At 38.7% G+C, this 15,025-nt stretch overlaps 1 protein-coding gene across 2 annotated transcripts in view; it reads left to right on the top strand.

Moving 5' to 3' along the window:
* LOC149138320 (uncharacterized) overlaps positions 1-10,571 on the top strand; it is a 230,029-nt gene extending 219,458 nt beyond the window's left edge. The window contains exons 5-10 of one of the 2 annotated variants that reach the window (XM_089448119.1): positions 8,651-8,732; positions 8,877-9,110; positions 9,215-9,343; positions 9,472-9,533; positions 9,940-10,040; positions 10,151-10,571. In XM_089448119.1, coding sequence (XP_089304245.1) covers positions 8,651-8,732; positions 8,877-9,110; positions 9,215-9,343; positions 9,472-9,533; positions 9,940-10,040; positions 10,151-10,164 — 622 coding nt within the window. In that variant the 3' untranslated portion in view covers positions 10,165-10,571. Of the gene's footprint in view, positions 1-8,650; positions 8,733-8,876; positions 9,111-9,214; positions 9,344-9,471; positions 9,534-9,939 lie in introns of both variants that reach the window. The other variant, XM_089448118.1, reaches the window with a different exon arrangement.
* Positions 10,572-15,025: the final 4,454 nt, after the last annotated feature.

Genomic DNA, 15,025 nt, shown 5'->3' with positions numbered 1-15,025 from the left:
CACAGAGTGTCTCATGGATTTTATAGTCTCTGTCAGCCATAGGAACGCGATGAAGATCTATGGGAGGATAGATCAGAGGATTGCCAATTTCCTCTAGTCCTATATCTTTTGGAGGCATTTTGGCTAAGCTAAGGATAGGAGTGAAAATTGACTATAGGTTTGAATATGCAGACAAGAATCAGGTTTTGAAGACAAGAACAGAAGTAATAGGCTGGAAACAATCGAGCAGAGAGTGTCGTTGGCGGTTGAAAATGTCGGGATTGAGTCCAGCAACCTGTAACAAATCAATAACAGTGACAGTAGATGGATTCAGTAACTTGTTCACAAGTGGAAAGGAGGTTTATATAATGAATTTGGTTTTTCCATTGAAGGAGCATGGGTCCGTTGAATTAACGGCTAAATGGGTCCGTTGAATTAATGGCTAAACAATTAATTGTTTAACGGGTTAATTCTGGAGGGAATGAATGTGATTTGATGGAGTTAACGGACAAATTACGTGGTGGAAGGTAAGTGGCGGGAGCGCAACGGGTAGGAGAGCGGTATCGGGAGTAAGGGAAACAACTTTTCGGAGGGGGGGGAGAGCGGTTAGTGGTTTCACCCAAGGGGGGTCCGAAATGCTGTGGAGCTGACACGTAGGGGCGGGTGCAGTTTGTTATACAACCCATTTTGGACCCCCCCGATAGTAAAGTTTGGATGGTGAGGGGGGGCCAAAATCATATGTGGGCCGTCGGATCTTGGGAGATGGGCGAAGATGGAGTGAGAGGTGGCAGAGGGTTAACTCATGACGTGACGGGTTATTTGGTGTTGGGTATTAATTTAATGAATGATATGGAATATGCGCAATGTATGTGGGGTGTCAAAACTTAGGGATAAGTGGGTGGAGGGTAATGTGAGCGGAGGGGTAATTTTGGGATTTAAAACTTAGGAATAGGGATTAATACCGAAATTGCTTGATATATAAAACCTTAGAGTAAACCTTTACTCCTCTGTCTTTTTCTTCTGCACATGAGAACAATATTTGATAATTGACTTGTGGCGCATTTTGACTAGCAGCCTGTGCATTTATAAAAACATGAAATGAAGCCTTTCTTTTCTTTTTGCTTCCCTAGCATTTTATTTTCCTTTTGCCTTCTTTATTTAGGGCAGCTAACACCTAACATTTTATTGATATGGATGCCTATAAAACATTAAATTGGCCTAACATTTTAACTTTTCTTTCTTTTGCATCCATATCCTAACTTAACATTTTAAAATTATTTTGACTAATATACTAACTTATCAAAACCAAATAATGTTACAACAGTTCAGTCGGAGCAGTAGGTCGATTTTTCTGGGGGCTGCGCAAAGCCTATGCCAGGTAGTTCAAAATTGCTGGGCAGATCGATCTTTTAGTGCAGCTTGGTAGAAAAATTCGGTTCGCCAGATTCAGTGAATCCAACAAGTAGAGGGAGTAACAACTCAATTATTTTCGCTGGGAAGATTCCTTGTTTGGGCGCAAAGGGTTTTGCAGTAGTTTACAGTAGCAGAATCAGTGCCGGGTGGAAGAGAAATAACACACACAAAAGCAGAGCAAAGGGAAAGAGGGAGATTTTCGACTAGATTCAGAGATGGCCACAGCTTGGCTTAGAGATCAGGATAGGTTGGAGGGAACCTCCAACTATGTCATCTAGAAGGCTAGGATGTCCTTCCTTCTAAATGAATATGGTCTGAAAGCCTATGTGGAGAATGTGATAGCAGTATGGCAGGACGCTGATAAGCTCAAGGAGTATAGGAAGGATATGGTGGAGGTGAAGCAGATGATTTTGGATGGAGTTCGAGATCATCTAGTCTCACATGTGGCAGACAAAGGTATAACCAAGGAGATGTGTGATGCTCTCTCTGAGCTATTTCAGAGTTCTTCCGAGTAGCAGAAGATGTTTCTCTAGGAGAAGTTCAGGAGCATAAGGATGCAGAAGGGTGAAAGCATAGATGGCTTCCTCACCGGGATTCAGGAAGTCCGAGATCAACTTGCAGTCGTTGGGGAGGCACCCAAGCCACAGAGCTTGTACAGTTGGCACTGAATTGTGTCTCAGATGACTGGCAAGTGTTTGTCCAAAGCATCTTGGGCAGAGACACATTGCCTAAATGGGACAGGATGTGGTCTGAGCTACAATAGGAGGAGTTGAGGTGGGCTCTAGTAAAGAGTACCATCGACAACAACAACAGCGAGGGTGTGAAGGAAGAGAAGGAAGAGGAAAATGTGGACCTAGCCTCAAAGGTTCGCAGTCAAGGACAGGGGGAAAAGAAGAAGAAGAAGGACTTGTCAAAGGTCAAGTGCTTCAGATGTGGTGAGCTCGACCACTACAGTACGCAGTGTCCTCTTAGGAAGAAGGACAAGTAGGACTAGACAACAACATCTGCTAAGATAGATAAGCTATCCTAGGTTGGAGGAATATTTTGTGATAGATGCAGCTATACCTCCAGGAGAGAGGTGGGGCGATCTAGAGGTATAGTCCTAGAGCAGCACAAACATGGGCATGATCCTTGAGGTGTCCTCCTCATGGATCATTACCTTGCTACGGGGGCCCACAATATTTAGTTGCAGGATGGATCGGCGTTAGTAATGCATTATAAGAAACATTTTCGGAAATAATCACATAAGTGTTAGTCAGATACCCAAGTGACAGTTGCAAACTAGTGGCATTCAGGTGCTGAGGAGTGCAGATGCAGTGTTGACAGCAGAGTAGGAGGGTCAGTAGCAGAGTCAGCAGCAGTGCAAATTCTTCAGAAGATAGTGTAGAGTATAGTAGTAGTCAGGACTCAGGAGATAGATGCAACGTGAGACATGGTTGATTCAGTATTTAGGATGCTTCTCAGTTGCAGTTGTTGTTGTTGCAACAACAACAATTGAAAGGGAGTTGTGGTGTAGATTGAGAGTTGGTAGCAGTATGGCAGTGTCAGCAGTAGTAGAGATGTAGCATCAGAGTTGCACAGTGGTTGGTGGGCAGCGGCAGGCAGTCACAGTGGCCAAACATCATCAGTGTGACAGTGGGTGATACAAAGACATAGTGTTGTAGAAGTGGTGCAACACTATAACACTTTGCTCGCTAAGAGAAAGTGTTAGTTTTTGTAGCATCAGAGGTGTCCCAATCTCAAAATTTTGTGGAGAGGCTAAAACATAAGAGTTCTCCATAACCCAGAAATCATTTCTGGAAATTCCACCTAGACGTGTCTTAATTAGATTATTAGCCTATTTTTAAACATTTCCCAAGTCTAAACTTAGGAAAATTGACTAATTAATCAGAATTTATTGAGATAAGGTGTGAATCATCTAGAAACTCACACGGATCGACTCCGATATGATCTTAGCCCTTGATTAAGTTTTAATCTTGGCCGTTGGAGTCCCAACAAAAGATTATAAGAAGTCGATGGGTAGATGGAGAACACACACACACATAGAGTTCGATTTCCTTGGAGAGTTCGATTTTCCAGAGAGCCGCAGTCAGTTGCAGGAAGAGTTCGAGCTTCAGAAGGGAAGCAAAGACAAAGAGGGCCAGGGATAGTAATCCCGAGGAAGTTTTCCAGATCCGGAGAGGCAGCAACAAGAGGTCGAGTTATTCCCAATGAGACAATGCAGAGGACTATGCAGTTAGCTTCAGAGGGAAATTCGATTTAGTTGTGGGAAAAATCGATTCAGCTTCTAGAGGCCTGGAAATTCTTTCAGAAGGTCGGAGAATCATTTTCCTCAAAAAAGACAGGGAAAACGACTTGATCAAAGGCAATTATGGGCTAGATGTCCAACGGTCTACACAAGCATTGCACAGAAGCCAACGTGACGGGTCTAAGAGGACGGGTTTCTGAAGCAAAGTTTGCCGAGGTTTCTTCTAGAGGAAGGGAAATTCCCTTAGATAATTTTGGCCAGATTTTCTTGCTATTTGGATTGCCAGTTGGCTATGTTGCCAGGAAACGTGGATTCGAGGACGAGTACGGGTGCGGGGACGGGGACGGGTACGTCATTTTTCGAAACAGGGTGCGTGGGTTTGTCGGGGGTATATATATATATATATATATATATATATATATATATATATATATATATATTATATTTTATAAATTATAATATATATGAATTTGTATATTTTTCAACTTTAAACAAGAAAACTAAAATATTTATGATTTAAACTTTAAATATTTAAACATGCACATCATTGAACATTCAACATTCACAATGAAATTTCAAAATTTCTAGTTTGATATCGAGTGCAAATTGGAGTTTACATATTAATAAGAATCATGATATATGTCCATTGTCATACTACATTCAAAATTTGTCTTAAGGCATCTCCAAACAAGAACTGGGAAATTTTAAAATACTAAAATAAAAATATCTAATCGTGAACAATGGCTTCCTCAAGCGATGTCATCAACATCACTCAAATCTTTAGTTAGCATGCTCTCCAGGTAGGGATGACTCTCATCTTGAGGCTGTTGCTCATCCATAGCAATTAGAGGTAGCTCAATAAGGCCATTTGGTTGTATCTCCTCGTCCACACACATAGCATTGTTTGTGTATTGGTCCCATCTCTTGAAAGGACCCTCGTATCCAGGGTCTTTTCGAGATATGAGACGGAGAGTGCTATGAACGTACACTAAGTTCTCTGCCTTCTTTGAGCCCAACATATTTCTTTTTACTAAATGGATAAAGGCATAACTACTCTAATTCCTCTGGCAAGATGAAGAACTAGCTACCCAGAATATTAGGGGAAGCCCATTAAATTAATTAAAAAATAAAATATAAAAGCTAAAATGAACCCCAAAGAACCCAAAAGAACCTAATTTTGGGGTTCCAAGTACCCATCATCAGGGTTCTCTGGACCCGTCAAGACAAAAGAACCCAATTGTTTTAATGAAGAACCCAGTTCTTCAATAGAAGAACCCGGTTCTTATGGGTTCTTCTCAGAAGCACCCGAACCCGAATGCAGTACTTGGGGACGAGAACCTGGGACGGGTTCGAGAACCCCACCCCCGGGTTCGTGAACCCATGCAACATAGCCAGTTGGGCATCCATAGATTGTACTCAGAATTTCACTGTTGCATAATAATAAAAACCCTTAGTTGCTGCACCGATTTTCCCAAGTTGGGTTTTTCCAGGGACAATTGTCCAAAAATAATTTTGTCAATTTTTGTGTGTGTGCTAGACTGTTTCTCAGTTTCTAGCGCTATTATTTTCCATAGTTTTATTTGTTAAGGTTGTAGTGTGATTTATTCGATATTTTTCGTAGCAAATACATTGTTAAATTAACTAACAATTAGAAGAATTAATTCCAGTGGCTACAATAGGATTTCAGACTTGAAATTTTCATAGGGAAGTGCTCCTCCGCAGCCTTGAGACCACCCTCATATGGCTCTGAATCATGGTCTATCCATCAGGTAATGTCAAGGCCAGCCTAGGGGCGTCATGGGTCCAATGGTGCAATCATCAAGAATCCTTTGTGCTGGGTCAAAGAGGATCAACATCCTAGATCTTGGGGATACTTTGGGCGGTGCATGAACTGCTCAAGTCATCATATTGCCTAAAGTGGGCAACACTACATCTACTAAGTTGTCAACCTCTATGAAAGGTGTAGGCACCTGTAGAGTGGGTGCCCTCAAGGGCTGGGTTGTTGTGGACCACTTGACAAAAACAAAATTAAATTCTAGTAAAAGCAACCATTTATTAGAGATTAAGATCATACAAGCATCTATGTGGACCAAACTGTATGTTAAGGGCATATTAATACTTAAAATTAGGATCACCTTTTGATATCTAACTAGACCAAGTCTCATAGAGGTGTTCCCTACCTTGACAGAGGTGGCTAATGATCGACCCTATTAGGGTCTTCCGACCCCTAAGGGGAAGTGGCATTTCCAAGTTCAATCCCTCAATCAGTAGGTGTTAGTGTAAATGAGTGGCAATGGAGGGGAAAAGGTTTCATGGCCAATTTCCATGGTCAAGGGGACTAGCGAATGGGAGTCCACATCCTAAGTGTATAGATGTAATGGAGGGAGAAATTGTGGAGGCATGAGTTACCTTGCTTGGTCTACTTTTTCTACCCCTCTAGTGTGCCTTTTACTTCTTTATAAGAATGCTTTATTTTGGTTGCACAACTCAAGGGTTAGGGCCTTCTCTTTATGATGTAGCATTTAATATTAGCCGTTAAGATGAGACAATTTATCGCTTATCAAAATTGGGACATGCAAGGCTTCCTTTTATGAAGTGGATCATCTAGTGCTTAGGAACTGGGGGATGGCTAATAAGGAGGGTAGAACTCATGCTAGGCTTTTTCTGACACGCTAACTTATGTCCCAAGCATCTTATGCATTTTGATTTTCTTCTTTTTCTTTCATTGTGGCCATGATATGCTTTTCCATTCTTTCAGCTGCATCAACCTCCAAGGAAATGTTTTCCGGCCCTACTCAAGGATGAGGATGAGGGGGTGCCAAATCCCATTAAACCAATGGCAAATTAGACCCGAAGAATGGAGGTGGTATATAAAGGTTTATAATGTGAGATGGAAAGTGACAAGTATGGTGTAGGGGAGAATGAACATGCTATATCAATCTGGGTTTTTAAGTAGTGTCCCTCCTATAACCCTAAGGCCTCAAGGGAGGTCCACCGGATTAGGGCTAAAAATTAACCCCCCTTCGTAAGGTGAGAGAACAGATTTATAGTCAAGATTGGTCAATCTTCCATATCACCCCTTTATCCATATTAAATGCCCCATAAAAACAAGTATAAGCACTTGATTGCAAAATGATCATAGTAACTTTTGAATAGTAGCCCACTTTCATTGAAGAAAATGCCAAATGGTGAGAGGTATGTGGCTGATGCAGATGGTGGAGGCACATGGCATATCATTGTCGAAAAGTGAATATCAGGGGCTGCTGGCTGGCTCGTTGTCCAAGAATAGGAGAAAGTTTCCTCCTATGGTTTTACCCATTTTGGTGGGTAACACAACCATCAAAAGACTAATACAGGATATTCAAATATTTCCATTTTGCACTCTGAAAATTAACAGCAGTGAAAACCGTATTTCAGATTTCTATTCAAGTCAATAAACCCTAATTAATTGCTTCAAATATTGACTTGAAATTTCTGAATGCAAATCAACAATTTCCAGTACTTTATTTGACATTGGATTTGCTAATTAGCCTAAATTATCTTGCTGTTTTGTACCTTTCAGACAATCCAACTTATTGCAAGTGCAAATCTGAAATCTAATTTTGTCATTATCAAATCCTAGATCAGATTTGCCCCAAGTCCTTTTCATATCTTATTACTTCATAATGCTTTGGAGTCTGGAGTTAGACTACCTTAGGGATTCCTCTCTTGAGATAGAGAAGAGCTAGCCTAAATAGAGAAAGATAAGGCTATTGACGTGATAGTGGGTAGCTTATCTAAGTCACCGCTGGTGTGTCACGCTTGTGGTTTGGGACTTTCACATCAAGCGAGTACTGGAGAGGTAACAGAACCATTTTCACAAATATCTCCCATTGAGGCAAATTATTGTGTTGACCAAAAAGGCACCTTTATACTGCCTTTTTCCCCATCTGGACATTCCAGTTCTTCTAAATTATGATTTTGAAATAGTTAATAACGACCATAACTAGGGCAAATTTGCTTTTACATTTGAACCGATACCTGTTTGTAACAGAATCCTTATGTTTGGATAATTTCTGTCTTGTATAGTCGTGAACATCTAGATGCACTATATGGAAACTGATGTCTTGGCTGTAATCTAGTGGGGATATGCATTACATGTAACACTTTTCAAAGATGCTTTCCTTATTAATTTTGAATTATAGTCGTGGATATCCCGAAGAAGAATCTTCACCCTACTTGAAAATGCACTAAAAAAGACATGCAAACGGTAAGAAATTATATTTTCAAGAAGTGCACCAATTGGAAAAGATATAGGTTGGTTTGTTGTCAATAACAGCCTTGCAGTCAAGGACAAGTTCCATCACACTAGTCTCATAGATGTTTGTTATGTAATTGTTAGAAACCCAAGAGACAGTCAAACATATACTGTGGGGATAGAAGGTAGCTTAAAGATTCTTGGAATGGATAGCAGCTGAGTATTCCTCACTTTTGTGGGCCCACTGCAGAGAGCTCATTTTGTAGATAAGTGGATGTTAGGTAGGCAGGACAGAGTATATGGGACATCATATGTTCAACAAGAATTTTCTTGTGGAAAAAGCGTGTCAGGCAACCTTTAATGGAGATACTACAATGCTATTTTGGGTTAATTGGTGGCTTATAGGTCAGGTCTAGCCATAGAGTATCATGCTAGGAAGAAACTTTTAGGAAAGGATTGGAATCCCTTACAATACCAAAGCAGACACGGCAGCTCTCTTCACCTGTTTTGGGAGAGGAAGCCCGCATGCCCTACAGCAATCAGTAATGTAAAGCTGTATGATGTATTTTTTAATGTGCTGTAATTAAATCTATGATGGATATTATCTCAAACAAAAGGGAAAGGACATTTGATTCAATTTTTGTTGCAGTTTTGATATCCAGACTGTATCTTTTGTCTTTTCCTTCATGCCATTCTGCATCCTTCCTTCAGGATATCCATCTTACATGTTGCCCTTCATTAACATCCTTTGTTTGGAATTATGGACTTTTTAGGATATTGCAATGGGGCGAGGATCGGAGATTTGATGAGATTCGCACTGATTTAAAGCAGCTAGCAATGTTCTGGAGCTTTCAGGTCTCTTTATCTTGCGATACATCTATACTTTTAGCATCTTGTATAGAAGCATATTACAGTTTTTTGTAACAAAAAACATGAACAAGAGTATGCCATTTATTGGACCATTAAAAAATGCATGCTGTAAATTTTGATTGGTGATAGGTAGTGTGGGTTTGGACTGTAAGCCTGCCAGTAACATTGGTCAATGCAAGCAGTGGAAACCCCAGAATCCAGTTCCAGGATATCATTGGGTGGATAATGTGGCTTGTTGGTTTTCTAATTGAGGCAATATCAGATCAACAAAAACTCCAATTTAAAAAAGACTCGAGAAATACGGGAAGATGGTGTGATATAGGGTTCTGGAAGTGGTCTCGCCATCCAAATTACTTTGGTGAGGTCTGTCAGTTATCAAATGCTTGAAAAGTTTTAACATTCCTCCTTTATGTTCTTTCTTTTGTTATGTCATCTTCTAAGCATTGCATTGCCATGCTGATTTTTAGATATTATTATGGTGGGGAATATTTGTTGCTTCAACGCCTCTACTAGAGGGTGCTAAATGGTTAGCAGTCATTGGTCCAATTTTCTTAACAGCCTTGCTACTGTTTCTCAGTGGCATACCATTGCTCGAGGTGATTGTTTCAAGAGTTTTCCATTTGACATGATCCATGCCTTTACATGTTGTGTGGAAGACGTTTGAGATCTCTGATTAAATTCTGTAAATGATTCCATATCGTTATTTTGTATGTCCGATATGCAGTATTCAGCAGATAAAAAGTTTGGCAGCTCGACAGAGTACCGAGAATATAAAAGGATTACTAGGTCAGTTCCAGAAATCTTATCTGCACAGCTTCTTCTTTCAACAGTCTTTATATGAATATGCAATGTTCTACCAGGCCATAATTGTTTTCCTTGCATGATTGCTAAAGTCTGAAGGAAGTAAGATGATTATAGATGTAGTACAAAAGTATTTTCGTAAGTGTGACTGCCTATATTTGATCTTCTCTATATTAAATTCTTTTTCAATGTTTCTTCATGGTGTTAGTTTGTTGAATGCATTTAACCATTTTTATGCTTCGGATTAAAAGTTGGAATGTCAAACAAAGCACGTGTTTGGGATCTATCTTGCTTGTGTTTTTTTTCCAATTTGCATGATTTTATTTGACATGATGTTACTTTCATTAATACTCTTACATAATAATTTGACATGGTATTACTTTCATTGCAGTCCACTTGTCCTGCTTCCACCGACGGTTTATGGAAAATTGCCTGAAAGGTTTAAACAGGTTTTTCTTTTAGAATTTCCCTTCTACAGCCGAAAGCTAAATGGTGAGAAGCCGAATTAATGAAAAATCGAATCTTTATGAGAGTGCCTTGTACGCTTATAAACTGCTGTGCCTATAAAACAGCCTCTGAAGAGTTCTTCCTGTATGTTCCAGATCCTGGATGCTAGCAGCAGAATACTTGTTTTCTGGCAAGACAGCCAGATAAGCGGCAATGCTTCTCTTTTAAGGATGGTTTGAAACTACATTAATCTAGTTCATAATAACAAATATAATAATGCTATTTATAAAGCTTTATGTACACGAAACATTATACTGCCATTCACCTGGGCCCAAAGTCATCCAACTGTGAAAGTTCATCAATCAACTAATAATTGATCTGAGACATGGTTGCAAACTTGTACTTAGCCGTTTGTTGAATCAATGCTAAAGATAACTCAGACTTCCGGTAACATGGAACTCTTGTGATAACATTGCATTGCAGCCTCATACGTGGAACTGCATCTTGATTGCGGATTATTTCTTTATTACATACATTTGAAACAAAACAAGAAAGCAATAGAATCTTTTGTCGTTCCATGCTGATTTTCTAAATGTGCATCAACATTTAATCCAAGCAACAGGAGATGGGCCAGCCTTGGCAGATAATTATGAAGTGAAGATTGATTTCAATTCCCATTTTTGAAATCTGTACTCCTTGTTCTCTAGGAAGTTGCAAACACTATTCTTAAAGAGGAAAGTTGCATATACATAGATGCCATGAGATATTATATAAGCATAATGTAAAACATTCCATTCCCCAATTAATCGTCAAATCACTTGCATTCCACTAGCCTTGTATATTACATTCTAAGACCTAGACATAATTATTCTTGCACTTGAGAATTCTTGGAAATTGTAGCTAGTTTCGGTCTTCATGTAATTCTTATGTGTTAAAGAAAATTATTTTGTAAAGCATGGGTTTCATGTCTTTTGTTATTTGGTCAATAGGTCAAGCATCCATTGTATGCTTTTAGGTTTTTGTCACGTGTCATAGTCATTATCTCATTGTAAAAGTTCCTATTGCATATACATAGAGGCCATGAGATATTATATAAGCATAATGTAAAACATTCCATTCCCCAATTAATCATCAAATCACTTGCACTCCACTAGCCTTGTATATTACATTCTAGGACCTAGACATAATTATTCTTGCACTTGAGAATTCTTGGAAATTGTAGCTAGTTTCGGTCTTCATAATTGATGTAATTCTTATGTGTTAAAGAAAATTATTTTGTAAAGCATGGGTTTCATGTTTTTTGTTATTTGGTCAATAGGTCAAGCATCCATTGTATGCTTTTAGGTTTTTGTCATGTGTCATAGTCATTATCTCATTGTAAAAGTCCCTATTGCATATACATAGATGCCATGTGATGTTATATAAGCATAATGTAAAACATTCCATTCCCCAATTAATTGTCAAATCACTTGCATTCCACTAGCCTTGTATATTACATTCTAGGACCTAGACATAATTATTCTTGCACTTGAGAATTCTTGGAAATTGTAGCTAGTTTCGGTCTTCATAATTGATGTAATTCTTATGTGTTAAAGAAAATTATTTTGTAAAGCATGGGTTTCATGTTTTTTGTTATTTGGTCAATAGGTCAAGCATCCATTGTATGCTTTTAGGTTTTTGTCACGTGTCATAGCCATTATCTCATTGTAAAAGTCCCTATTGCATATACATAGATGCCATGAGATATTATACAAGCATAATGTAAAACATTCAATTCCCCAATTAATCGTCAAATCACTTGCATTCCACTAGCCTTGTATATTACATTCTAGGACCTAGACATAATTATTCTTGCACTTGAGAATTCTTGGAAATTGTAGCTAGTTTCGGTCTTCATAATTGATGTAATTCTTATGTGTTAAAGAAAATTATTTTGCAAAGCATGGGTTTCATGTTTTTTGTTATTTGGTCAATAGGTCAAGCATCCATTGTATGCTTTTAGGTTTTTGTCACGTGTCATAGTCATTATCTCATTGTAAAAGTCCCTATTGGGCATTTGTATTAAAGAAAATATATTTGTAAGTACCTAGTATTGCTCCCAAGAACAAGTCGGCTAGCCCAGATTGAAGTTAGCCTAGAGAAAGGTTATGGACCCACTTGGAAGGCTACATATAAAGATGGAATTCATCCTCCTTTGTGACTGAAGCAAGCTTGCACATCCTGAAGTCTAGTTTGTGGTTAAACGAAGGAATAAAGGATACATAGAAAGAAGAAAAAGTCCAACTTAGAAGGAGAAAGATCGGATCCCGATCAGAGATAACCAAAAGTATGTTCTATTGGAGAAAAGTTTACCTCGCCGTCATTGAAGATCTTGAAGAATGTCTGGCTGGTTGATTTGTGTCTTGGAGAAGAGCAAGAGGTCTTGTTTGGTCTTGGAAGTCTCCTTTGAAGTTGATAAGAAGAGTTTTGATGGGTTTTCCCCTTGGAAGGGTTTTTCCCTGGCATGGAGCCTATATCTTGTGTTCGTGTGATCTTTATTTGTTTTTGGCATTTATTTGATGATGAAGAACATAATCATAATTAAGAAAGAAAAACACTAATATCACAGGTAAATGTCATGAAAGGAAAACATTAAATTCAAGAAGTTGCCCTAATTCGTTTTCCGACATAGTATCAGAGATAAGGTTAGGCATAGGCAACTAGAAAGATCATTGTGTTATCTTGTGTATAGAAGTTAAATTTTTTTGAAGAGTCAGAAGTATAGGAGCTCATTACTAGCAAGAGTTCAAAGTATAAAAATTCAAGGAGCCTAGGCCACAGGTTCTGATTAATTATTGAAATATGAAACTTTGATACATCCTTGAGTCTCAAACCTAAAAGCACTGAGCCACTTTAGGTTGAAATAATTGGGCTAGATTGTTTCCACTATATCAACATATGAGAAACATTAGGCCGAATTTCAAAATTTGGAAAGAGGTTCGAAAAGAATTGCAGTAAGGTATCTTAGAGTCACGAAGGTTGTAGGAAGAAGCTATAATGATCCGAAAATTATAGTGAAAAAATTCAAGGGTCCGAAAATTACAGAGATGACACTGTAGGAGTTCGAAAATTGAAGAAGTGGTACAATAGTATCCTCAGAAGTTATGAGACCACAAGTTGAGGAGAACTTTTGAGCTTAGCATCAAGGATTTTGTAGTATCTATGGTGAGCTCCATCTAAAAGACCAACGTTATAGAATAAACTTTGATTCTATCATCAACAATAATGAAGGATTGTCATATATAACTCAAGGTTCATTTGGAGAAAGAAGCTATACTTGGAGTATCGTTTGGGGACTTGCTAAAGCATCTACAACATACAAGAATTGAACAAGAACATTTGCTTATTACTTTGTGGAGAGCATCTTGAAGGCAATACTCATAATGATAGTGGAAGTATCTATACCTTGGATTGTGAAGAAGACCTATAGCAACACCTACAAGATAACTCTAATTAGATTTAGTAGAAGAGCAAAAAATAGTCTCTTGAAAAAGTAATCTTTCTTAGCATTTTAAAGATCATTGGAAGTGATATTTTGGCTTGGGCATCTTGGAATCAATAAGAAAGATCATTATAGCAGTGCATGATTGTGTCTTGTGAAAACAATTAGAGGGCCTTTGTAGCAACTTCCTGCGATCATGAAGGACTAAGGTATGTGGTCCTTAAAGTACGTATAATTGTTTTTATACCAAGGTTACTTGGGAGCAGGAGCAGAAGAGGGAGCGGGAGCGGGCGCTGTTAAAATTTTCAACTGCAGTCAAATTCCACTTTGGACCAATCATATGATGAAGATAATAATTGCAATAGATTCCTCTTTTCAAGAGGACCAAAATCGACCTAAAGATCACCTTATTTGGACAAATAGAAGTTGGTTTTTGAATTTATTTATTTACTCATGTATATTGGTTTAGCTTGCCCTAAGCACATGTACAATTGGACAGGTCGGCCTCAACATCAAGTGGACCCTCATGAAAGCCTATATATAGAAGAAACTTCTAGCTTGTTTGGACACAATCATCAAACACTTACTTCTCTCTTCTATTGTTTGGTTGTTACAGGTCTGACAAAGGAAAGATCGCACAAAGGGTCCGAAACTACAGGGTCAAAGCACGCACATGTCATTTTCGTCCCTAGACACTGGCACAGTATGGTCCTGAGAGCGTCTGGGAAGTATTGGACGCTCGCACACAATGTCTAAGGGAGTGTCCAGGAGGCTAGGGCTTCCATAGTCTAGATTTGTCTTAGACGCTCACATCCAATTCTCCAGAGAGCATCCTGATCAGCCTTGGACACTCACACAGGGTGTCCAAGGGAGGGTTGGGAGGCTAGGGTTTATGGAGTGTAGTTGGACCCCGGACGCCCACATAAAGTTCTCCTATGAGCCTCCAGTTCTATCCTAGACGCACTCATTTAGTTCTCCAGAGAGCGTCCATATCTATCTTAGACACTTGCACTCAACATATATGCATGCTTCTGGGACCAAAATATGAAGTATCAGTATTATGAGGATTCCACTCAGTGAAAACCATATTCAACAATTGACTACAGTCAGTGACAATGCATTACAGTTTTCAGAATCAAGGTATTTGAGTATAAGCATGTTTAAGGTCATATTATGGACATTCTAGTTGTTTTGTTGCATAGATAAAGATATGGATCATTGTACTCTCTTTTGCTGAATCATTTGATGATGATCTAAGAAGAAGAATAATTTCCAAGGGTTTTCCCCGTAGTGGGTTTTGCCTTGGTCTCCGATCAATCCTGGTGTCTCTTTGTGCATGCTTTTCTTCTATTGTTCCTTTATGTGTCGGTGCATTGATGATGATGATGTTGTTCTTTCTACATAATTTCATATGTTGATGAATAATGTTGTAGATTTGAATAATGTAATGATGATATGGGGTGAACTTAATGTGTTAATAAATAAATACAAATATCAAAGAAAAGAACAATGTAACCCTATGAAAAATTAACATGGTTTCAGAGCTGGG

The sequence above is a fragment of the Pinus tabuliformis genome, chromosome X (assembly GCF_031772625.1).
Source record: "Pinus tabuliformis cultivar Carrire ecotype Pingquan chromosome X, CPIR1, whole genome shotgun sequence".
In the NCBI taxonomy this organism is placed as follows: domain Eukaryota; kingdom Viridiplantae; phylum Streptophyta; class Pinopsida; order Pinales; family Pinaceae; genus Pinus; species Pinus tabuliformis.
The sequence above is the reverse complement of the archived record's forward strand: the minus strand, read 5'-3'. Positions and strand labels throughout refer to the sequence as shown.